Source organism: Thamnophis sirtalis, unplaced genomic scaffold (genome assembly GCF_051295495.1).
Source record: "Thamnophis sirtalis isolate CommonGarterSnake01/CBP01778 unplaced genomic scaffold, rThaSir2_p1.2 scaffold_2, whole genome shotgun sequence".
Taxonomy (NCBI): Eukaryota; Metazoa; Chordata; class Lepidosauria; order Squamata; family Natricidae; genus Thamnophis; species Thamnophis sirtalis.
In genome coordinates, this window is record NW_028261382.1 from 73,729,941 (window position 1) to 73,755,754 (window position 25,814).

General features: G+C 40.2%; 2 protein-coding genes across 2 annotated transcripts; one reads left to right on the forward strand and one right to left on the reverse strand.

The window, feature by feature from the left end:
- Window positions 1-2,313: 2,313 nt before the first annotated feature.
- On the forward strand, window positions 2,314-6,943 carry LOC106548207 (heparan sulfate glucosamine 3-O-sulfotransferase 1). Its single transcript, XM_087706105.1, has 2 exons — window positions 2,314-2,813; window positions 5,525-6,943. The coding sequence occupies exon 2, from the start codon at window positions 5,750-5,752 to the stop codon at window positions 6,683-6,685; it is 936 nt and encodes a 311-aa protein (XP_087562231.1). The 5' UTR covers window positions 2,314-2,813; window positions 5,525-5,749; the 3' UTR covers window positions 6,686-6,943.
- A 1,169-nt stretch (window positions 6,944-8,112) lies between these two features.
- Window positions 8,113-22,417, reverse strand: LOC106548210 (histone H2A.V). Its single transcript, XM_087706106.1, has 5 exons — window positions 22,274-22,417; window positions 14,402-14,479; window positions 11,994-12,107; window positions 10,655-10,784; window positions 8,113-9,377 (listed from the first exon to the last, which is right to left on the reverse strand). The coding sequence occupies exons 1-5, from the start codon at window positions 22,274-22,276 to the stop codon at window positions 9,316-9,318; spliced, it is 387 nt and encodes a 128-aa protein (XP_087562232.1). The 5' UTR covers window positions 22,277-22,417; the 3' UTR covers window positions 8,113-9,315.
- Between the last annotated feature and the right edge of the window lie 3,397 nt (window positions 22,418-25,814).

Consider the following 25,814-nt stretch of genomic DNA (forward strand, 5'->3'; position numbering starts at 1 on the left):
CCAGGCTGAGCTCTGGGGAGGCATTTCAGCAGGCAGATCCACGCAAGTGAGGAGGCAGGGCTGGTCCCTGGGGGCCTCATTTAACAGGAAAAGGAGGTGAGGCTTCCATGAATTGTGGGGGGGGGGGAGGAGAGAAAGCAGTGAGGGGGATCAGCACCCAGAGGAACGCAGTTGTCTCATTCCTCCTCCTGCTTGGTGAAATTTGCAGAGCTGGATTAGCCAGCCCAAAGGTTGAAGCAAAAATGGGGATGTGATTAACACAAAGGTGGGTATTCCTCCCTTGTTTGAAATTGCTGCTGCTTTTTTTGTTGGCATAAACAGGTAAATAAATAAATGCTGGCCGAAAACCAAAACGGAGCATCTTGCCGACTTAAAAGGATGCAGTGAAAATAAACCCCGGTGTAGTTTTTGGAGGGAAACACAGGAAGGTCCCAAAGAATGATTATTTCTCTCCAATGTTTTTATTTATGTATATACTGGTAAACCTCACTTTACAATAGATACAGAGCAACAGATTAACAGAATTGGAAGGGACCTTGGAGGTCATCTAGTCCAACCCTACACCATTTCTGACAGAGGGCAGTCCAGTCTCTTCTTGAAAGCCTCCAGGGATGAAGCTCCCACAACTTCTGAAGGCAACTTCTGTTCCTTTGATTGATTGATCTCACTGTCAGAAAATTCCTCCTTATTTCCAGGTTGAATCTCCCCTTGGCCAGTTTCCATCCACTATTCCTTTTCTGGCCTTTGGGTGCTTTGGAAGATAGATAAATTGTCTGATGAACAGTTGAGCAAATTAGCTTATTCAAGAGAAGGATTTGGGGGTTGCATGACAACTATCTTCCAGTCCTTAAGAAGTTGCCATAGCACCAGAGGGCAGAACAAGAAGCAATGGGTGGAAGCTCATTAAAGTGAGACACAACCGAGAATTCAGGAGAAATTTCCTTAACAGATTCACAGGGTCGGAAGGGACCTTGTAGGTCATCTAGTCCAACCCCCCGCCCATGCAGGAGACCCTACACCATTCCTGACAAATGACCGTCCAGTCTCTTCTTGAAAGCCTCTGGGGATGAAGCTCCCACAACTTCTATAGGCCAAGCAAACAGTTCATTTAGTGACCAAAGTTACAACGGCACTAATAAAATGACTTACGACCATTTTTCACATGTGCAGAAGCAACCCCAATGTCAGATGATCAAAAACTCAGACGCTTGACAACGGTAGCAAGAAAGGTCGCAAAATGGAACAAGGTTGACTTAACAAATGTCTAACATAGCCTCGTAAATTTTGGGCTCAATTGTGGTCATTAGCTGAGGACTATTTATATAGACAGAAACCTGAGAGCTGGAAGGCAAGTAGTTTTAGGTAACGGTAAAGGTTCCCCTGGCACATATGTGCTAGTCGTTCCCAACTCTAGGGGGCAGTGCTCATCTCCGTTTCAAAACCAAAGAGCCAGCGCTGTCTGAAGACGTCTCCATGGTCATGTGGCCGACATGACTAAATGCCGAAAGTGCATGGAACGCTGTTACCTTCCCACCAAAGGTGGTTCCTATTTTTCTACTTGCATTTTTACGTGCTTTCAAACTGCTAGGTTGGCAGAAGCTGGGACGAGTAAGGGGAGCGGATAGAAATAGAGTAGAATAGAATAGAATAGAATAGAATAGAATAGAATAGAATAGAATAGAATTCTTTATTGGCCAAGTGTGATTGGACACACAAGGAATTTGTCTTTGGTGCATATGCTCTTAATGTACATAAAAAGACAAGATACATTCAATAGAATAGATATTGGAAAGAATAGAATAGAATAGAATAGAATAGAGTAGAATAGAATTCTTTATTGGCCAAGTGTGATTGGACACACAAGGAATTTGTCTTTGGTGCAGATGCTCTCAGTGTACATAAAAGAAAAGATACATTTGTCAAGAATCCTAAGGTACAACACTTAATGATAGTCTTAGGGTACAAATAAGCAATCAAATCATCCTAGGAAACAATCAATATAAATCGTAAGGATGCAAGCAACAAAGTTACAGTCCTGCAGTCATAAGTGGGAGGAGATTAGTGATAGGAATGATGAGAAAACTAATAGTAATAGTAAGGCAGCCTTAGTGAATAGTTTGACAGTCGTGAGGGAATTATTTGTTTATTAGAGTGATGGAATTGGGGGGAAAAAACTGCTCTTGTGTCTTGGTGTGTAGTACTCTTTAGCGTTGTTTTGAGGTTAGGAGTTGAAATAATTTATGTCCAGGATGTGAGATATTTTCCCAACCCTCTTTTTGACTCATGCAGTGTTCAGGTCCTCAATGGAAGGCAGTTTGGTAGTAACTGTTTTTTTCTGCAGTTCTGATTATCCTCCGAAGTCTTTGTCTGTCTTGTTGGGTTGCAGAACCAAACCAGACAGTTATAGAGGTGCAGATGACAGACTCACTCCGTTTACATGGCGCTAGGGATTCGAACTGCCGACCTTCTGATCAACATGCTCAGTGTCTTAGCCACTGAGCCACCCTCAGTAGTTTTGAGTTCCACCCAAAGTCAGGAAATTCAGCATTTTTCTGATGTTTTGTTTAGTTACGCAAGAGCATGAGAAGTTATGCAATTGTGCTCCAAGAATTCTCCTTGGCGCTGAATCTGGCAAGTCGCAGCCTCCAACTGGAGGTCAGTTTGTCTTTGTTTGAAGGACAAAAAGTACAGCCAACTCAGCTACGAGGCCTTGGAGCGTAAAAAGAAAACATTACAGCTTGAAAGCAGAAAAAGAGAGAAACGGTTTACGGGACAGCCGGGAGCAAAGTGCCACCTGAGGGAGAAAATCACAGGTATGGCTGCTCTTATTTCCAGATTTTTCTGAACCGTAACAATTGAGGATACAGAGTTTTGTTTAAGGTGAGCTTCCTGGAAATCCATTTCCCTCTTTTTTATATATATATAAAAAGTGTTTTTTATTAAATACAAATTAAAACATTGGACACAGTGTTTGGACACCGTCCTGGGGAAGTTTTTGCCATGCATACTAAGATATAAAGATATACATTATAACCACCATGCTTATTTACAATTGAATTATAGGTTTGGAAGCCACCTTGGGTGTTTTTAACAGATTAACAGAGTTGGAAGGGATCTTGGAGGTCATCTAGTCCAACCCCCCACCCAAGCAGGAGACCCTGCACCATTTCTGACAGATGGCAGTCCAGTCTCTTCTTGAAAGTTTCCAGGGATGAAGCTCCCACAACCTCTGAAGGCAACTTCTGTTCCTTTGGTTGATTGCTTTCACTGTCAGGAAATTTCTCCTTATTTCTAGGTTGAATCTCTCCTTGTTCAGTTTCCATCCATTGTTCCTTGTCTGGCCTTCAGAGGAAAATAGCTTGACCCCCTCCTCTCTGTGGCAGCCCCTCAAATATTGGAAAACTGCTATCATGTCTCCCTCTGGTCCAATTCCCTGCCCAAGGCAGAAGGTCTTATCCCATCCCAGACACATGGCTTTCCATTTTTTTCTTGAACATCTCCAGAGATGGAGCACTGACAAGCTGTTCCATGGATGGATTGTTCCCTCCTGACTTCAGCTAGTCCAGAATGCGGCCGCGCGAGTGATCGTGGGCGCACCACAGTTCGCCCACATAACACCGATCCTCCGTGAGCTGCGCTGGCTACCTGTTGATCTCCGGGTGCGCTTCAAGGTGCTACTCACCATTCATAAAGCCCTCCATGGTAGTGGATCTGACTATCTGAGAGACCGCCTTCTGCCAATTACCTCCCTTCATCCCATCAGATCGCATAGAGTAGGCCTCCTCCGAATTCCATCCGCCAGTCAGTGCCGACTGGCGACTACGCGGAGGAGAGCCTTCTCAGTTGCAGCTCCGACGCTTTGGAACGATCTCCCCGTGGAGATTCGTACCCTCACCACCGTCCAGACCTTCCGCACAGCCCTCAAGATCTGGCTATCCCGTCAGGCCTGGGGATAAGACCTGAACCTCGCCGCACCCGAATGCTGAATGAATGTTGTGTTTTATCGGTTTATTTTTTTATTCACATTTTTTTTCTTTCTTGTGTTTTGTCTTACACTCCCTTCCCATTAATTGTAAGCCGCCCTGAGTCCCCTCAGGGAAAAGGGCGGCCTATAAATGTCAATAAAATGAAAAATGAAATGAAATTCCTCCTTACTGCCAGATCATATCTCCCTGCTTTGCTTCTTATCTTGCACTCAGGGGCTTTGGAGATGAGATCCCCTCATCTGTGACAGTCCCTCAAGTACTAGAAGAAGGCTATCATGTCACCTTCTCTTAATCCTTCTCTGCCTTGGACTAAGCATATTTAGTTTCCTTAACCCTTCATCAGGTGGTTTACCTTCCAGAATCTTTTTTTTTTTTTTTTGTGGTATGGCAACCAAAACTAGACTCAGTATCCCAGTTGTGGTCTCACCAGTACAATCTAAAGTGGTACTATCACGGTGGCTCGGTGGCCAAGGTCGGCAGTTCGGCGGTTCGAATCCCTAGCACCACGTAACAAAATGAGCTCCCGTTACTTTTCCCAGCTTCTGCCAACCTAGCAGTTTGAAAGCATGTAAAAAAATGCAAGTAGAAAAATAGGCACGACCTTTGGTGGGAAGGTAACAGCGTTCCATGTTACTTCGGCATCTAGTCATGCCACATAACCACAGAGACGTCTTCGGACAGCGCTGGCTCTTTGGCTTTGAAATGGAGATGAGCACCACCCCCTACAGTCAGGAACAACTAGCACATATGTGTGAGTGGAACCTTTACCTTTACCTTAAAGCTTCTTGTGATTTTGATGCTATCCCTCTTTTGATGCAAGCCTAGGATTGCATTGGCTTTTTTTGGCCGCTGCAGCACAGCTAGCTCATGCTCCAGTGGTTGTCCACGAGGATTCCTAGATCCCTTTCACAGTGAACTACTCTCCTAACCCTAATCCTCACATCTCAGTGTTGCCAAATTTGAAAAACACTGAAGTAGTTGGCGATCCTTCCCGAGGTTTCCCTGACTCATTAGACCCAAAGCTAACTAGCATCCATATTTTATTTAATATGTCTTTATATTTATTTATTAAATGTATATGCTGCCCATGTCACCGATAAAGCAACTCTAGGAGATTTGCAAAGATAAAATATAAAAACACATAGCAAGTTATGGTTTGCAAATTACCAATCTGGGCTAACACATTATCATGTCCTTTAACAACCCCATAATCCCTTGTGGGATGGAGTATGAATGGAGCTAGTAGAGTCTTTACTGGCCAGATGCCCTTCCTGTCACCAATGTGGAGTTTTGTTCAGCAGATATATTCTCACTGTGCTCCTAGGATTGAACTCACAGCCTCTTGATTGCGAGGCAAGAACTCCACCTCTAGGCCCATGTGCCACTCACTAACACAATATGCAAAGCCAGATATGTGATGGTTTAGCCCAAGAGGTGAACCCCTAACTATACCTGCCTGTTTAGATTTGCCTTGCATCGTTGGCCTTTCAGATTTGGAAGGTACTTGAGCTTTGTGATGATATTTCTATCTTTTTCAGGTGACAACTACTTCCTCAAGCAAATATCATTCTGCGGAAGGGTTAATTTGAATTGCTGTGAGCCTGGACTGTGGAATGTGAAATACCAGCTGATAGTAGACATTGTGCAGGGTCCCATCCTAGCTAGAAAGGGGCGGGGGGGGGGGAACGAACTGTCAGCAAGCTCAGGTGTGAAGGATTGAGAATTGCAGAGTTTACGCTTCTCATCTCAGAGAAGGTTCAGAAATGGCCAGAGTTTGCCTCCTGCTGCTATGTCTCAAGATGTGTGAAATTCACACACAAGAAGGACGCTGGGAGACCAACTGGAAAAGGAACGACTCCGATGTCATGAATGACCTGCTGGACCAGTGGAAAAGGAACGACTCCAATGCCCTGGATGAGGATTGGAAGCAGCGGCTACCCAAGGGCATCATCATTGGCGTGAGGAAAGGGGGCACACGGGCTTTGCTGGAGATGCTGAGCCTACATCCCCAGGTGGCTGCTGCTCACTCCGAGATCCATTTCTTCAACGTGGAAGAGAATTACCAAAGGGGATTGGATTGGTACAGCCAACAGATGCCCAATTCCCACAGCACTCAAATCACTGTGGAAAAAACGCCAGGCTATTTTGCTTCCCTAGAGGCCCCGGAACGCATTTATACCATGGACAGATCTGTGAAGCTCCTCTTGATTGTGCGGGATCCTGTGGAAAGGCTGGTGTCCGATTACACCCAGATCCTCTACAACCGCAAAGCGCGGCAGAAACCGTACCAGTCGCTGGAGGAAATCCTGAGAAGGGGCCAAGAGCTGAACACTGACTACAAGGCCATGCAACGCAGCCTCTACGCGCTACACTTGGCTCGGTGGCTGGAGTTCTTTCCCACGACACAGATTCACGTAGTAGACGGAGGCGGCTTAATACGCCAGCCGCTCTCAGAGATGCGTCACGTGGAACAGTTTTTGGGGCTGGAGCCTTACCTAGGCCCTGACAACTTTTATTTCAACGAGACCAAAGGCTTCTTTTGCCTTCAGGCCGCAGGAGAACGGCACTGCCTTGACCCGTCGAAAGGCCGGCCTCACCCCACCGTGGATGAGTTACTGCTGGAGAGACTCTGCACCTATTTCAGCCAGCACAATGAGGACTTTTTTGCCATGGTGGGACGGACTTTCAACTGGTGCTGAGTTTGGTGTCGAGACCAAGCTGGGCTTTCCGTGAATATTCCCACTAAAAATCTTCCCATTTTTCTTTCAAAATGGAAATTCAACTCTTCGATTTAGAGTGAAACAGCCAAGTCTGAAGTTGGAGGTTTTAAGATCTTTGGGAAATCACTTAAAGCAAAAGCATTTTTTGATAAGTGTTTTAAGTGTTTTCTAGGAATCCCAGCAGGTGAAGTTATGCTCTTTATGGTTATGGTGCCTCCACCTCTGCAAAAACAAAAAACAAAACCCTTTAGTTTAAGCCAGGGGTGTCCAAACTTGGGAACTTTAATACTTGAGGACTTCAACCTTGGGGAATTCTGGGAATTGAAGTCCACAAGTGTTAAAGTTCCCAAGTTTGGACACCCCTGGTTTAAGCTTTAGGATGTAGCTCCATTGTTCTTCCTGAAAATCTTGTATTTAATGAGCCATGGGGAAGCTACATGGTTGGCCTCTGCTCCCATATTCCCACAAACAGCTTGCAAGAATTGGATTTGGCCTCTCTTTTCTAGCCAACCCCGGATTGACTCAACCCTGTAAACTAAGCTATTTGGATGCCTATTTAGCTAACACGGTTCTGACTGGCAGGGACTCCAGAGTGCCAGGTAAGACTTTCACCATGAGAAATAATTTAATTAGAGTTTAAAACCAGGCCTTTCTTCTCAGTGGCCTTTCTGTCCAAGAGACACATTGGCACTTGATTGTGGGCCTTTAGTATTTCTTTCAATCAACACCTAAGAAATAATGAGTAAATTAAATTAATCATGGAATCTACAGGTATTCCATTAAACTTACATCAATTTCAGCTAAAACGTGGCCAAATAATAACATTTGGATCTTGGCAACAAGTGTATTAATTTTCTGCACTGTGATTAATGCATTAAACGAATGGCCTGGAAATTAGTTGTTTTCAGCCTCTGACAAAAATAACCTTTCACTCCAATCAATCCTTTCTCATTTATTTATCTGTTAGAAAACAGCCTCTTTCATTAGCAAAGCATTGTTGACATTGTTAATCCAGTGTCAAAAATAAAAAGTTGCAGCATCTCCAGTATGGAAGTTCCAACTCCTGGAATGCTGAGCCTTTAGTAACAGAAGCCTTGTCTGTTCTGTAGCTGTCAGTCCAGGTTATCAATTATACAAGAGTGATATTGATTAATGTTCCTAAGAAAAGAAACACCCTATTCCTAGCAGTGCTCATTTGCTATAAGGCTGTTACTGAAGGGACATCTCGTGGGAAAAACCTATGCCAAATTCAAAGATCTACTTTGTTATATAAATATCGCCTTTGTTAGGACAGTATTTTATTAATTGCCAGATACCATGGAATCGGCAAATATAACGCAAAATCCCCCTCCGTATCCAAATTGGTCATTGCATCTAACTTCCCTAAATAATTCCACCTCACTCACTTTTACCATATGTAGCATTTTTGAAAGCTATTTTAATATGGACAATGTTTAAAATTACTTACAATGCACAGGAATATAGTGAATAGTACTTAAAAATACAAATAGCCATCCACACGGATAAGAATGGAGAAACCACCAAAACCCTATTTGACCTCCTTCAATCCAAAATTCTTAACAATAATCTCCTTTAAAGACTGCCACTCCTTATAGTTTTAGATAACTAATCTAAAATTACTAATCAGTGTAAGCCTGGAATTATAACGGAGATAAAATTTCATACAAGTTAATTTGAGAACAACTATAGGCAAGCCAAGAATTTGGAGATTTGAGACCAGGATGTCTAATCAGCAAAATGCCTATAGTTCTATTATGTAAAGCAGTTCTGAAAATTAATAGTGGAAAGAAACACTGGCTCTTGTTCAGAGGGATACCAAAATGGTAACCTTTCCAGTTGTAATTAAGGCAGCATTGCTCGTTTAGCATTTTGTTACAGATGAAGTGTTTGTCAGAACAAAACAAAATAATACTGAAACAAAAGCAACTCTGCTGGGTCAATAACACAGCAGTATTCACTGCAAAGCCACCACCTTCAGTGAGATTATCAGCTCTGAGCAGCAAAATTCAGGATGGGCATCTTTGCTAATATGATACTGCGAAACTTTCCATGTTTGTGGAGCGTAGGAATTTAGAGAAAAGATTTTAGGCAAAAAGATTTTTTTAAAAAAAAGCTGTATTGTTAAAATTCATAAAAGTTATTTTAAGTGACATTAAAATCTGGACTTTGATTTCTATGTTAATAAGCAAGAGTAAACAAAGGTATGATAACCATGATTGTGGCTATATCCAAGTTTAGAATGTGCGACTGTTCTAAACATTTCAATTTAATTTTACTGGATTTATCCCTTGTATACCAGAATGACACACAAGAATAGGTTTTGTAAAAAATGGTTTTATCAGTTCCATTTTTGTATAAAACACATGGGAGAAACCTAGCCAATCAACACACAAATTGCTGCCACATAACAGGGTACTTTTTTTGTCAAACTTTAAATCTAGAACATACAAATGTTTTAAGTCTACAGTCAATTGTCTATGCTCTTCCATTTAACTATTCTTTTTAAAAAATTCCACATATCCCCATATTTCTTCTGTCCCAATTACAGTACAATGACAGGGAGGAAGCGGGCTGCCGAAAGCGCCTCTTTACGCAGTCTTCTGCTGTCCCTTCTTTCCAATCAAAGACTTGTGAATGTGAGGAATTACACCTGCAGAGAGAGAGAGAGAGAGAAAGAGAGAGCAAAGGATCAGGAGACATAGCCATGATTGTATCAAGATTTAAGAGGCTGATCAATACTTATACAAACCCATCAATTCCTCCTCTTCTTCCCTCCCCCATTCCAACTTCATACTTTCAAGCAACTACTGTTCTTTTAATTGCACGCTTCAACCGATATTTAAAAGGGTTTTTATGGAAGAGGAAAATGTCCTTATACTACTTGGAGGACCCTGAACAGGTTGAGAGTTGGAGGGCCTAAATGTGAAACCAATACGCTCAATTGGAGGCTCTCTGCAGATAACAACACACTGTGTAAATGTGGCGAGATGCAGAGCCCAGTCCACCTGCTGGTTTGTCGGCTACTACCAGAAACATGTACCGATAATGACTTATTTTTGGCCAATGACAAAGCCAAGAAAGTGGTTCATTCTGGCAGTTCTAGACACGGAAGAATAGAAGATTCAGGAAAGACTACACAATGATTGCTCGACGTTTCCATTAAAATTAACACTGGGAATACAGCGTTGCTAAATATATTGTCTTAATTTAAGACAAATCGTAAGGACAACAGTGCAGAACTGATGTATATATAAAGTAATACCCTGTACAAAAATATGAATTGGAACATTTTGTAATAATATTTTTCACTTCAGGAATGTTGGGCAACTTCAAACTTGTAGAATGTTTATCAACTGTCCTAAAACGTTAAACGTTCCATAAATTTCACTGCTGCCAAAGGTTTTTTCCAACATTCAAATATTTCTCTCCATATAAAATAGGTTGGATTTCATTTTTTTCCACACCAAAGTATGTAGTCCAATACATGTACAGGTAGTCTTTGGCTTATGACTACAATTGAGATAAAATTTATGTTGCTGAGTGAGAAACATGCTAAGTGAGTTTTGTTCCATTTTACAACCTTTCTGGTCACATCTGTTAAGTGAATCATTGTAGTTGTTAAGTTAGTAATACGTTTAAGTGAATCTGGATTACCTTTCGACTTTGCTTGTCAGAAGGTCGCAAAAGGGGATCACGTGATCCTAAGACACTGCAACCCTCTTAAATATGGATCAGTTGTGCAGCATCCGAATGTAAATCACATGATCATGGGGATGCTGCAGCAATGGTCATAAATCACCTTTTTCAATGCCGTTGAACTGTTGTAAGTCAAGGACTACTGTGTACTGAAATAGGAGCCTCTGACACAGGCATTACTGAATAGCCTTGGATAAGTAGTTAGAATTCAGAAGCTATGGTGAGACATACCTCCACCAGCGATGGTTGCTTTAATAAGGGAGTCCAACTCCTCATCCCCACGAATGGCCAGCTGCAAGTGACGTGGAGTGATGCGTTTTACCTTAAGATCCTTCGAAGCATTGCCTGCCAACTCCAACACCTGTTGGAAGAAATACAGCGGCATATTTTAGTTTCCTATCTTTTTTAAAAAACAATTTAACTTGCTTATTTTAATTATAGCGGTAAACATTTCATAGTTCTATAGGAGGAGGAGTGTAGGAGGAGGAGTCTAAACAGGGATCAGCCTAGAATCCTCACATAGCCTTCAATTCAGTTGACTCTTATCTAACTCTATACAGGTGCTGACCATTAGTTGAGAAGAGTCCTGTGCAAAGACTTTTAGCAATAAATCAATTCAACTGCACTGTCTCATGTTCAGAGTAATGATGCTAAGGACTAATATCTCTTACAGGAAAAGCCGTTTGTGTTACATATATGATTGTTGCAAACTTCATAAACCCTTTCTTATGAAAATTCTAATCTAAAATGTTGATATGAATATTACAATTATACTTACCAATAAAATCCACAATAGTACTAAGGTGTTGCACAAAATTGGCACAGAACACACTCCGGATTTAAAGGGGGAAATAGTTAACTGCAGCTAAGATCATTACAGGAAAACAAAGTGTTTTGATAAGAAAGTGTTTTTCTAAAGTTTGCCATGTAATAAAAAAGAATAAAGACTACAAGCGAATTAAACTGGAGATTAGAATAGTTTTGGTAGCTTTTTGTGGAATTTGAAAGCAAATATAGTTGTATATAAGTATGTAATTGATACTTTTGGAATAATTGTAGCAAAAATCAGCATATAAAGTCTAAATATACATATCTATCTGGCTCATCCTATTTTTAGCTAGAGAAAATATTAATTTTCTTCTATTAAAAACATGCCTCCTGAAGTTCAGTTCAAAAGAATGTATACACTGATGTATACATAACCTTCATTATTACATATGTTCTTTTCCTCAGAAATATTTGAAATGAATTACTATTTTAAATGTTTTAAAAACATAAGGGAGAACTAATGGGAACTTACTCAATCTTTTCCAACTGGAAAGAGTATACAACAGGGCTTGCTATTTCAATATTTTGTGTTCTAAAATTTCTGGTGTGTTTATAATGATGATTATAAACAGAAAGGTGTACAATAAAATAGCTTTTGCAAAACATTTGTAAACTTGCAAACAACTATTAGAATAGATCAAATGAAATTAATGTTTGAGAAAATGAAGAAATGGTAGGTATAAATAATTGAAATATTCAATACCCAAATGTGAGAGGAATATCACATATTCCAACAACTTACCTCAGCAGTGAGGTATTCAAGAATTGCAGCACTGTACACGGCAGCTGTAGCGCCAACCCTCCCATGGCTTGTGGTGCGAGTCTTCAAGTGTCTGTGGATACGGCCCACTGGGAACTAGAAGCAAAAGGACTGCTTTAGCATACATGCCCTATCAAGAGGCTTTAACTGACAGTCCGTATTGGTGACCCGTTTCAGAGAGGTAGAAGGCAGGCATACCCTGTCTCATGTTCAGAGTAATGATGCTAAGGGCTAATATCTCTTACAGGAAAAGCCGTTTGTGTTACATATATGATTGTTGCAAACTTCATAAACCCTTTCTTATGAAAATTCTAATCTAAAATGATCCAGGCATACCCTATATAGTCTGGATGTAAGTAGCTGTTTTTTTACACAACCAAATGCCAAAGTACACAAGTACATTATTACTGGGATTGCAACTAAGAAAATGACACAATTTATTTGGCAGGGTTCGAGGTGTAGGCATAAAAATTTGGAGTTCTTTGATATAAGATGTATTGATAATGTTGGCAAACTAGAATTGATTTATATAAGGTCATTCATTCATTCACAAATGGATATAGTTTTTTTTAACTTTAAATATATTAATTTGTGCTCTACAAACCTAAAGCAATGCAGTAGATCTTGCAAGATACACAGGATTAAAATCCCACATCAAAGTAATATGAGATATAAACACTACTGCAAAATACAACCAGAATGCTTTTACTATAGGAAAGAACGTGATTTGGCAAGCAATTTTTTTTTACTAACGTATTCCAATTTCCAAATTCCCATCAAGAATAAGATGCCAGCCTATGTTTATAAGAAGAAGAGCTTCTTCCTTAATGCTACTTTGTTATGAGTCAATAAAAGAACAGAAACCTGTACAAAGTTCACAAATTTGGGGCTTCAACTATAAACAGCAAGCAGCTGGGGCAAGAGAATGGATACATTCTTTGGGCAGTAGCTTCTGAAATATGACTAAAAGATGGAGTTAAGGAGCTTCCTCCTAGAAACTAATGTAACATTTTGGATAGGTAAAACTTTAAATTTAGGGATCCAGAGCTCCAGAAGGAGGGCATGAGTAAGGAGAGGTCTTTTCTCTTTCTTAAAAAGATGTATGTGGAAGCCATTGTAGACAGGACCAAAACAGCCTCCTTAAGTTCAAAGCTCTGCAAAAGCCATGGCTCTGATGGAAGGCCAAGGAATCAGCAAGGATAATGAGCCTCTTCTTATGCATGGTTGCAACTGCCAGAGAACAAGTATCTTCCTGAGGAATTCTTCTAAATACCCATATCCAGTTCAGTGAAGCATATTTCTCCCTCAGGCGCTGTAAGGCAGTACAAAGTACAATCCTGCCTGCTTTGAAGTAGCCATTCTTTTGCAAGCATCCTGATCTGGGCTTCCTTCTCTGGCATCTGATCTGAAGTATCTGCAGCTAGAGGCGGCTTAGGAAATGGGGTATTTTTCATTTGCCTGGGTCACTAGTGCACGGATAAAGGAATGTAGAATCCAGTCTGTAAAGAAAATCACTTGCCTTGGATGACTTTGGGTCACTGTTTTAGGGCAAGTGTTCTGATATATGAAACGGCTATGCCTTACATTCATTTGGTGGAAAGGAAAAGCACTGCTCCCTTTATTCAGCATCTCTTTCCACAGATCAGACCTAAACCCCATGGCCTGAAGTTGTCCACCACCACCACCACCAGTACGGAAATTAATAATCAACTGAAAAGCCACACAAAGACTAGTTTCAGGCTCTCAAAATACTGGCCCACCACCATATACTGCCATCTAGTGCCGTTTGAATTTCTGCTGCCCAGATTTGATAGCTTAAAAAAAAAAAAGGCAACTTTCTGTTGACAGAATGTCATAAGGCATAAGGAAAACTGATTAAAAAGAAAGGGCAAGAACTGGTTAAAAAGAAAGCCAAGTCACACTCCTATCACCTGAAAAAAAATCCTCTAAGACTTGGTTTACTACAGACATAAAACCAACCAGAATGGTTTTTTTTTAATGTAAGTGGCTAGGGGAATATAAGCCAAACCACAATGGGGTTTAATTTTATATATCAATCAACGTCGGAAAAGAGAAAAAGGAGCTCCTCCCAAAGCAGTTCCAGCCTTCTCTTATCCAGATAAACAGACTTTTAGAGATGCTTAGAATTATGTCTGACTGAAAAAGTAGTTAAAAGAATCTATTACAAAATTAAATAAATTAAATCAGCATGGCTGGCTGAGGAATTCTGGGAGCTGAAGTCCACAAGTCTTGAAGTCGCCATGGTTGGACACCCCTGAATACATAAATAATGCTTCTATGCCTCAGAGGATGTTGTTCTCCTCAAATTTAAGTAGGACCATGAGAAAATACAAATAAACGTGTCTGTGAAAGGCTGCCTGAAAGCTTACCTGAAGCCCAGCTCTTTGCGAGCGAGATACTGCCTTTGCCTTTGCCTTTCCACTGTCTTTGCCAGCCTTGCCTCCAGCCTACAAAAAGCAGAACAGGAGATAAATCAATCCTAACACATCTTCCATAATGCCCATTGTATTACTACTTTTGAAATACATGTCACACGTTCAAATTTAGTAATGACCTTTCTCCTGCTACCAATTCATATTTACAATCTTGATGGAATTTTTCAAAAGGAAGTACATTCTTCAGACTTTTCCTGTCACAATGCAAACATGGAGAAAAGTATTTTGGGGAAAAAAATACAAGATCAAACATTGGCCACAAGTAAATCTAGGCATATATCCAATTTAATACTGTAAACGTATGTAAGCATATATATTTTGGGACAATTAATTCAAGAAAAGAGTTTTAGGACAGCAATATTAGCTTATGTTTCCACCTACAGACAACGGCTGATTCTCTTAGACAACCAACCTTGCAGGTTGGTTTGATTTTGTCCAAGACCAAGTCATAGAATTCGAAAATATAGCACATCATTTGTGCATGCATAACTAGCCACATATACAGTATACATAACTAATAAGTAAAAAAAAAGAAACTCTATAAAGTTAGCTCTGGTTTCTCTTCAAATCACATAAATCACAATCTGACACAATTATTGTTGTGGAGTAAAAATGGGAAGAAGGAGCACTGCATATTTGGGCTTCAGCTCCTACAAAATTCAAAACCATTTTGTTGTTGTATCATTCTGGGTGGGGAGGGTCTTTCATCCTGGTCTAACCTACAGCCCAGGAATTTCCTAATGGTCTTATCTTAAGTATTAACCAGTTCTGACTCAGTATAACTTTCTGAAATGGGTCAAAATCTCAGGAAGTTGCTAAATTGCAGGACAAAACCAGCTATTTTTAAATAAAATCGTATACCTGTCAAAATATAATATCTATCCAAGCCCTAAAACTATGTTTTAGTTTTATTATTTTTACTCCCCCCCCAAAAATAATATAAGTGGATCCTTTTGCTCATTTTTTTCTAAATGTATATGACTGTTATGAAACGCATGTAGGACAAGACTTAAAGCCAATACTCAGTTAAACCTTTTTCCATTTTCATCCTTTGTGCCTCAAAGAAGATATTATGACTTTCAAAAAACAAGTGTATTTAAAAGCAATCCATTCTCAGAAGCTGTTGGCTACTTAGTGTGCTTAGTTAGTGTGAGCATAAAAGCATAGATATAACTTGCAGCTGTTCTCAATAGCTGTTGGCTGTACAGAGAGATAAATTTATGGGAAGAGTTATGAACATATTAACCTATTTATTCACATATATATGAAATGACCCATATTGACTTTTTATTTACATGTCTAGTACTGCATTATTTATTTACTTGATTTCTGTAGCCATTCAATTAAACAAGTGACTCTTATGACCCTAAATCCTCTTATTATTGTATCACAATGTTCCAATCAAGGACAGAACATTTAATAGTTTTTCTTTGCCTTGGATCTATAGAAATTTAAAACATATTTATCAATCCCAGTTAGGTTCTTTTTTTCATCACTCTCACATATACTTTCCTCAAAACTTTCTCCCCAGATCTGCTAAGTAAAACATCTCCTACTACAATTATTGGATGAAAAGCTTATTATTTCATTGCTAACAGAAACAAAGAAGAAAGCCTACACGTTTAGGTTATATAAAGCTGACTGCTTTTTCTACACTGCTATTTATTCTTCCAAAGTCAAAATAAATACAGGTAGTTCTCCACTTACATCATTTAACAGCATTCAGAGTTATTAAAAATATATTATATTGACAAAGTTGTGCAAACTCCTATTTTTAATGACCAAATTTCCATTTGTCTCACAACAACACTCCTGTTGCAATACTGGGTATTATTCATAAATGTCTGCCATGAAATATATTTTAAGAATGTTCAGATCACAAAAATTTAAGTGTCTTTGGTACAATAGTAGGGACTCTGATACCCATCCATAATTTTTTTGATACTAGGAATTGTTCCTCAATGGCCATAATGCAGAAGAGGTGTGATTGAAACTATAGTTCAGTACATATTTGGACATTTAAAAAGATCAATATCCTAGAATCTAATACCAAAAAAAGATCATTCAAAAACAACTAAGATATTCACATAATCATAACCACTTACTTCCAATTCTCAGATATAGATTGTTGTAGCACGCACACACTCCAGAGAGAAGGTCTTATCTCATTTTGACATTTGAGCTTTCCTAGGTTTGCCTTTTTTAACAGATAAATGTCCACATTTCTCTTATTTATCTACACTAACTTAGAGCGTTGTTCAGCCAGAATACTCTCCCATATACAATCAACAATTTATGTTATAATTTATGATAATGCTGCCCACTTATGAACTTTTGAGGGTATTCTTCCTTTTGTCAGCTTAGGCAGATGGTGATTGCAAAAAGGGAACTTGAACTATACTGTTTCCAAAGATTCCTTTCACCTTGGAGATTTGTTTAGAATCAAGTACACCAGAATTTAGTTTAGGAGATTTTGCCTTTTGAATTACAATTTCCACCTGGCTGATTCTAATCCTATCAACCTTTTCCAGAAGTCTAGCAATGCAGAAGCTTATCAGTTAACAGCAGCTATGTCTAAAAAGGAGGTCCTATATCAGACATCAACATTTCCCAGGCTACTAGAATCGCCTGAAGAGCACAGCATCAGAGGCTTAAGCAATATTGTCAAAATGACAAATTCATGCATAAATTCCACTCTTTTTATTCATGCAACACCAAAATGCACATAGGGGAGCTCATATCCTACTTTGTACACTTGGAACTGCAACCTTGCATAACTTTCTCTAAAATTATTCTTGCATCACCTAACTTTTTCATATCTTGCTCCTTTACACTTCCCACAGTTGTTACATGCGCAAATATTACTCACTTTTGTAAAATGCTACAAGAAACCCTTTTTCTGGTTATGCAATTTTTTCATCATATGGTGAAAAAAGAGTTTATTAATAAATACAAGTGACAGTGAATTATCAAAAGATCAGTTCTTCAAGCCCCAGACTAGATTCCTCTTTACATCAAATAAGGACATGAATGTCAAAACTCTTGTTCAAAACTAAAGCAGGTGGTCAGCTTTAGTTTTCCCTAATCAACCTTCCCTGCATTCATTCAAGATAAGCTTTAACAGTAAAATATATTTAATTCATGTGCAGATAAAAAGGGTCCCAAGTTAGATTCTGGGCTACAATATCCTTAATTGCTGTCAGCCATTAGTATCAGTACAGCAATTGTTATAATTAGTTTATTAACCTGCAATAGTGCTCTACCACTGAAATTGTGAAATTGATTGTTGCTGCATTCTATTCTCTAAAATACAATCCCAGACCAGACTCCCTAAATATACTCCTAACCCAATTTGCTCTAATATGCAATGCTAATTCTAAATATGAACAGGCAATTGCCAAGTTGTTTATTTTTGTAACACTATTATTGAACCTACTCTAATTTTACCAATTTTAAGCATAGATACAAGACAAATGACAAGGCATAAACTGACTTGTAAAACAATGTTTAAATATATTTATTTTCAAACAATACTCTCCTCCCTCTCTGTATGTATGTATGTATATATGTATTATGTCACAACCCCTGGTATGCCCAAATATAGGAGGAAGCATACTGCTTCCTTTCTCTATCGGCTCATCACACATTATGTGACATAATACATACCTATTTTCCTGGCTTAGCTGATAAAGAAGGAGAGCCTGTGGCTTAGTGGCTAACACAGCTGCCTAATATGTAATACATTACAGGTTCAAACCCCAGTTAAGGGTATGGCTAGCTGATGAGAGCTAAATAGCTTTAAATAGATCTATACTAATCTCCCTTTCTTTATTTATCAGCACAAATGCAACACATATGTGTGTATATATACGCCCATATATGTATGTATGTATGTATATGAATGTGTGTGTGTGTATGTATATATATGTGTGTGTATATATATATATATATATATATATATATATATATATATATATATATATATATATATATATATATATATATATATATATATATATATATACACACATACACATACATACACATACATACATATACAATGAAAATAGCTTTCTAATGGCCATCCTATTATTCTAAAATTATTGCATAAATTAGCTACAACCCAAACGCATACAGTGGGATGCAGGCAACAGTATATTGTTTTTGTAAAATAGGCTCTAGATTCAAGGGCCTAGCTTCCAAAAATAATAGTATAAATGTTCTTGGCATAAAACAGGAATTTATTTCATGTATCATACTGGCTGTAATACCCAACAAGTCAGCAGTACATCCTTATCATTAACAGAGAACACTCCATGCAGTGCAGATACAACTTAGGTGGGTAATTTAGTCTAATTCTTTAAATTCCAAAAAATATAAAGTAAAAATCTTGATTAATACCATGTTTTTCATATCTTATGCTGATTACAATATAGGACCATGGATACTAATCTATGGGCCTATATAGTATCTGCATAACATGGAAAACAGACTTGGCAAGCAAATGGACTAAATGATAAACAGCATGAATTAGCAAATGAAAAGATTGAAAGCAAAATAGATATGTTGTGTACTTGTGAAACTAACAGAAAGGAGAGGGATGTAATCAATGTGAATGAGGTTAGTCTAATGTTCTTGAGTATAATTGATGAATGAAGGCTGGGAAGTTAATTTTTTTTGTTATGAATGTAAGTGCTAAAAATTCATCAATAAGAATGAGTAAGTGGCATCTAAACTGTGAATGCATATGAAACAGGAATTCTTATTGGGGGAAAAACGGTTGCACGCAGCATTCTAATGAACAGTAATAATGAAAGAACCAAAGATGAATTTTGGAAAAAGTGCACAATATTCTGAATGCACTCATGGTGGGAAAAAAAACACCCCATGATTTTGATGATATAAAATGAATAGTTGGGAATAAGTTCAAGACAGTAGAGATTGGACTCTCTGGAAATCCAAGAATGAATAATGAAAGTAATTTTTGGTATTTGATTAAAAAAAGATGTTTGTTTTAAATATTTGGTTTAAGAATTGTATTCATAAGTACACACAAAAGGAATGAATATAAACCTAGAAGTATTTTGATTATTCATAATGAAAGACTAAAAATGTAATGAAAGCTACAATGTTGATGAGAACTTCTGAATGAGACATTGTGTTAAGAAAGGATTTTGGAAAAATTGGATATGAAAGAAAAAGAAGACCTGAAATAAAGTAGAATGGCCACTTGAAAAGAAAGCATGGGTCCTGCATGTAAGAAAGCAGATTAATTTCCCAACTGAATGTATAGAAAGTGAGTTTAAGGAAAGAGGATGTGGAAGCAGCTTGTAATAGAGTAAAATATTATAAACTGCCACATAAGCATTTAAAGTTATAGTAATGAGAAATATGAAAAATGCTTGGTGGAATTATGAAGCCAGTCAGGCTATAGATAAGAAAAATGCAAAAAAGAGAATAATTGAATAATTGTTGTGAAAAATGAAGATGAGAGAAAGATATTGTGTAAAGCATATAATATGACAAAACATTGCTGCACATATTGTTAAGAGAGAGGAATTATTTTCTCATATCGTAGGCCAAAATGCACAGGAATAAAAAAATGTAACATACATACATACATACATACATACATACATACATACATACATACATGCATATATTAGAAAGATTAGGTGATGTAATAAGTAATCTCAAAATTACACATTAAAGACAAAATGTAAATTTGAATGGAGAAAGTTTAATTTGTGTACATATTGGCAAAAAACCAAAAACAGCCTTGTAAGAATGTACTCATATTACTATCTAGAAATGAGAACTGAATCTCTTAGGAAGGTTGAGCAAAATTGTTGTCTAAAGCAGGGTATAAACTAAAACAGGAAGAGATTAGAAAATGTACTGGTGCTGAAAGAATTAAAATGATGAGCTGCCAGTATAGACATTAAGACGGCATGGTCAAACAGACCAAAAGTATGAAGAGCAAATCCCCAAAGCAAATGTATAAGAGTGACTGAATAGATAAAATTGAAAAAGTTGTGGTTGGTTGGATGGAGTTGATAAAACCCACAAGGAAGATGAGAGACAAGCTAAAGAACAGAGAGATATGTATGAAGTAAAGTGGTAGAAGGATGGTTTAGAAAGTTACGGAGAATGAAGTTCATGAGGGTATACATTTATTTTGTGGTACCTTTTTCCTTTTCTCACATTCTTCGTCAATCCTCAAAACAATCTATTTCTCACTCCCCTTCTGCACTTTGCAAGTAATAGAGAAGACATATTATCTACATCCTGGCTTTCCAACTTTGGCAACTTGTGTCTTTCAATTCCCAAGCTGGGGGAATTCTGGGAGGTGAGGTCTGCAAGTCTTAAAAGTGGCCAAAGCTGGACACCCCTGACTCCAGACCCCTTGATGCAAGTTATTAATGGGAGGGGGGGGAGAGGCCATCTTCAGCCTTCTAGCCAAAAGCAACCTCTCCTTAAAACAGCAAAAAAAGAAAAAAGCACTTTACAGAAATCCTATTCAGAAACCTCAAGCTGGAAAAATTAAAAACTGCTGCTGCGGCTTTTTCTGACCCTACTGGGAACCTATATTGCAAAGAGGTCTTCAAACTGGGCAACTTTAAGACTTGTGGACTTCAACTCCCAGAATTCCCCAGCTGGCATAATTTACTCTCTTGTAATCCCTTCCTCTGCAATTTCTCCATTTAGATCAGAGGTCTTCAAACTTGGCAGGAATCTGGGAGTTGAAGTCCACAAATTTTAAAGTTGTCAAATTTGGGGACCCCTGTTATAGTGGGAAGAGAAAGCAGGAAACCTCCCCCTCCAAAAACTAACTTTCCCAGCAATCCCACGTCACCGGGGGGGGGGGGAGAGACGGGGGACAGATGGTTTCACAGCTCCGCCAAAGCGGATGAATATGAATCACCCGGGATGATTGGGGAGGGGGCGAGGGAAAAAACCCGCAGCCGCCCTCTTCCCGGAGCCGTCCCGTTTTTGAGCAACAATTTTTAAAAAAGGGAGAGAATCTCCTGCTTGGGCGGGGGTTGGACTAGATGACCTACAAGACCCCTTCCCACTCTTGTTATTCTGGGAAAAGGAGGAACCGCCGCCGTTGCCGCGCCACTTCCCGCAGCGGCAGATAGGGGCTGCAGCGTGCCAGGCTGTCACCGCCGGAGCTGCAGGGCCCCGTCACTCGGGTTCAGCCCCGCAAGCGGGAAGCGACGCTCGACCGCCACTTCGACGTCCCGGCCGGCGCCGCCTTTTGTGGGGGGGGAGGGGAGACGCCGGACGCGGGAAACCCGAGAAGCGGCCGGTTACCGGCGTGGCACGAACCGGGAAGGGGGACTGTGTTGGCGGGGCGCTGACTGACACCCCAGGCAGGAGGAGGGCGGGGGAGAGAGAAGGGGGGTTCGGCAATCTGAGGAGAACCCGCCGAGTCCGTCTCTCTCTCTCTCTCCGCTCCGGCCGGGATGAGGCGCTTCCGGGAACGGCAGGCAGAAACCTTTGCCCCGCGCGGCGCGGTAACCGAGAGGCGGGGGTTTCCCGGAGCCGCTCGCCTCAAGGGAAGAGGGAACGGCCGGCGGCGCCGCTGCTTCACCCTCTACCGCCCCGATAAGAAAGAAAAGACGGCTCGGCCCGCCGCGACTCGAAGCCCCCCCTCACCGGGAGAGCCGTCCCTCACACGGCCGGCGTGAGGGAATCCCCGCACGAGCTTCCCGCCGAACGGGAGCGCGGCATTTTCCCCCCTCCCCTCACACACCTTGGCTGCGGCCCGTTCGTCGCGCGGCTTTTTCCGGCCCTCCTTACCATGTTTGCGTCGCTCCTGGGCGAAGTCCGGTCCCGATTCCGCGCGAGAGCCGCCTGCGAAAGTCGAGAGACAATAAACCCGCCTGGGCGCGAGGAGGGAGCCTGGCCTGCCGCGGCCGCCCCGGGCCAATCAGGGCTGCCCGTGCTAGTTTGAACCTCCCGCCTTGACCAATCCAATTAAGGCTTCTTACTTCCTCGCCGAGGCCCCGCCCCGCGGCCCGTTTAACGGCTATTTTTTTTACCAAACGCCAACCTTTCCCCCCCACCCTTCTTCCTTTGCACACGGCACGTCAGAGCGAGAGCGAGAAGGCGGGACGAGAGGTTGCCCTGCTGCCGCTAGAATGACAGGCTTAAACTCCAATCAGCGTGAGGAGCCGTCGTTTTTCGAGGACGGCACAGGTTGAGGGGCAGCGCCAAGAACCAATCGGCAGCACGCCGAGTTTCCCGCCCATATTGTGACTTTCCCTAACTCTCTCCCCCCCCCCCGGTTGTTTGCGCGGAGAGGTTAAAAATATGGAACCCGTGGGTTATTGATAATTATATTTCTCACACACGCAGGATGGGGCGCTCCAGCTGGGTTGCCCCATAAGCTGATCCCGGCGTGTGGGGACAACAGTCCCGTCGCTGACAGGAATCTCTTCGGGAGGCGGAACTTCCATTTCTTTTTCGCCGCCAAAAACGGGCTCCTCCATCAACCTGAGGCGAAAACATCTGACGTTGTGAGGAGGGGGAGGCCCCGCGGGATTCCTCCCCTCGCCGCCTTTTCGCGGAAGGAGCCCACCGGGGGGACGAGAGGGAAGACGCGTCTAAAAACTGAAGGGGGTCGCGGGGGTTCCCGATGCCCTCCAGTGGGGGTTGAACTTCAACTCCCATCATCCCCAGCGCCTTGGAAGTTGCCTAGATCAGTGTTTCCCAAACTTGGCAACTTGAAGATGTCCGGACTTCAACTCCCAGAATTCCCCAGCCAGCGAATGCTGGCTGGGGAATTCTGGGACTTGAAGTCCGGACATCTTCAAGTTGCCAAGTTTGGGAAATACTGGCCTAGATGGCATATCGTCACTCGCTCCCTGGAAGGGCAGAAAGCGGCAAGGCGCGACGTCGCAGGGTCCCGAGGCCTCGCACGACCGGCAGGGTAGGACACTGGAATGGCCTTGACTCTCTTCTTTGAGGGGGGGTGGACTAGAAGACCTTCCAAGGTCCCTTCCAGCCCTGCGATTCTGTGTTCTGTGATAATAAAGGAAGGGATGACTTTTTTAAAAAACAGTTGTTCAGGTAGTCCTCGATTTACGACGACAACGGAGCCCAACATTTCTGTTGCTAAGCGAAACGTCTGTTAAGAGAGTTTTGCCCCATTGTTGCCCTCTTTCTTGCCATAGTTAAGTGAATCGCTGCACGTGTTGTTGTATTCCAAAGGTTTTATTTCTTTTAAAACACAAATATTTCATCATTCATCAATCATTAAAACATCGAAGTACAATTTTTTTTTGTATGCCCCTCCCTCCCTTTATTTTGTACATAGTCAATCCATTTTTTCCAGTCTCGTTTATATCTCTCATTTGAGTGATCTTTAAGATATTTTAGCCATCTCGGCTAAGTTTGTGACTTTCAATGTCCATTCTTGAATTGTAGGCAAGTCTTCCTTCTTCCAGTATTGCGCCACCAACAGTCTTGCTGCCGTTATTAGGTACAAAATCAAGTTAGTCTCTACCAGTGTAAAGTCAGTACATATACCTAGTAAAAATAACTGAGGAATAAACTTTATCCTTCTTTTAAAGATATTTTGCATAATCCACCATATTTTTATCCAGAATGCCTTAACCTTTTGGCAGGTCCACCATATATGATAGTATGTAGCATCAAGAGAACCACACCTCCAACATTTAGGCTGTACATTCGGATACATAGAAGCCAACTTTTTAGGATCTAAATGCCATCTATAGAACATTTTGTAAAAATTTTCTCTCAGATTTTGAGCTTGTGTAAATTTCACATTTCTTACCCAGATTCTTTCCCATGTATCCAACATTATTGGTTCTTCAATATTTTGAGCCCATTTTATCATACAATCTTTAACTAATTCTGTTTCCGAATCCATCTGTATTAATACATTATATATCCTCTTTATATGCATTAAGCTTTGATCTCTTATTTGTTTAAACAAATTATCCTCAACTTGGATAAAACCAATTTTTTGATCTATTTTCCACCTAGCCTGTAATTGCCCATACTGGAACCATGTTTGAACTACCTTCTCCTCTTTTAATACCTCTAAAGATTTTAATTGTAATACCCCCCCTTCCCGAGGTAAGAAGCTGTCTGTAAGTAATTCTGTCCTGTTTTTGTGCTATATTCATATTTTCAATTGCGTGTCTAGGAATTGCCCACATGGGTATCTTGTCATTTAATTTATATTGGTATTTTTTCCAGACCCGCAGTAAAGCATTTCTTAAAATATGACTTTTGAAATTCTTATCCAATTTTTTTGTTGAAAAACAGGTAAGCATGCCAACCATATACCAGATCGTGTCCCTCAATATTCAATATTCTATCATTAGTTAAATGAGTCCAATCACTAATTACAGATAATGCCACTGCATCATAATATAGTTTTAAATTAGGTAGTTTCAAACCTCCTCTCTCACGTACATCTTGCATTATTTTCATCTTTACCCTCGGCTTCTTTCCTGCCCATACAAATTTGTTGATACCCTTCTGCCATTCTAGAAGATTCGCATCTTTTTTAAGTATAGGTAACATTTGGAAAAGAAATAAAATTTTTGGTAAGATGTTCATTTTCACTGCTGCTATCCTACCCAACAAAGATAAGTGCAATTTCTCCCATTTTTTCATCTCTGTATACTATGCCAAAGTGGTTCATAATTATGCTTATATAATTTCCCATTTGAAGTTAAGATGTTAACTCCAAGATATTTGACTTTTTTAACTACCTCACATCCTAGCATCACTCCTAATTCTTCCTTTTGTTTAGTATTCATATTTATAGCTAATATTTTTGTTTTTCCTAAATTTATTTTAAAACCAGACACTTGACCATATTGATTAATCGTATTCATTAAGACCATACTAGATTCCTGCGGTTGTTCCAATATAATAACCAAATCATCCGCAAAAGCGCGGACTCTATATTCTTGCTGCCGAATCTTGATCCCTTTTAAACCATCCAAGCCCCGTATTTTATTCAACAATACTTCCAAAGTTATAATAAACAATAATGGGGACAAAGGACAGCCCTGTCTTGTACCTTTTCCAATTTGAAAAGAGTATGTTAAACTTCCGTTGACTATGATTTGTGCTGTTTGCTGTTGGTATATTGCTTTAATTGACTGTAAAAAATTATCTCCTATCTGCATTTTTTGCAATATCTTCAACAGAAATTGCCAGTTAACTCGATCAAAGGCCTTCTCAGCATCCAAAAATATAAACACGGCAGGGATCTGGTTGTTCTTTCCCAAATATTCTAATGCATTAATAATTAATCGGACATTACTTTTCATCTGTCTCCCCTGTATAAAACCTGTTT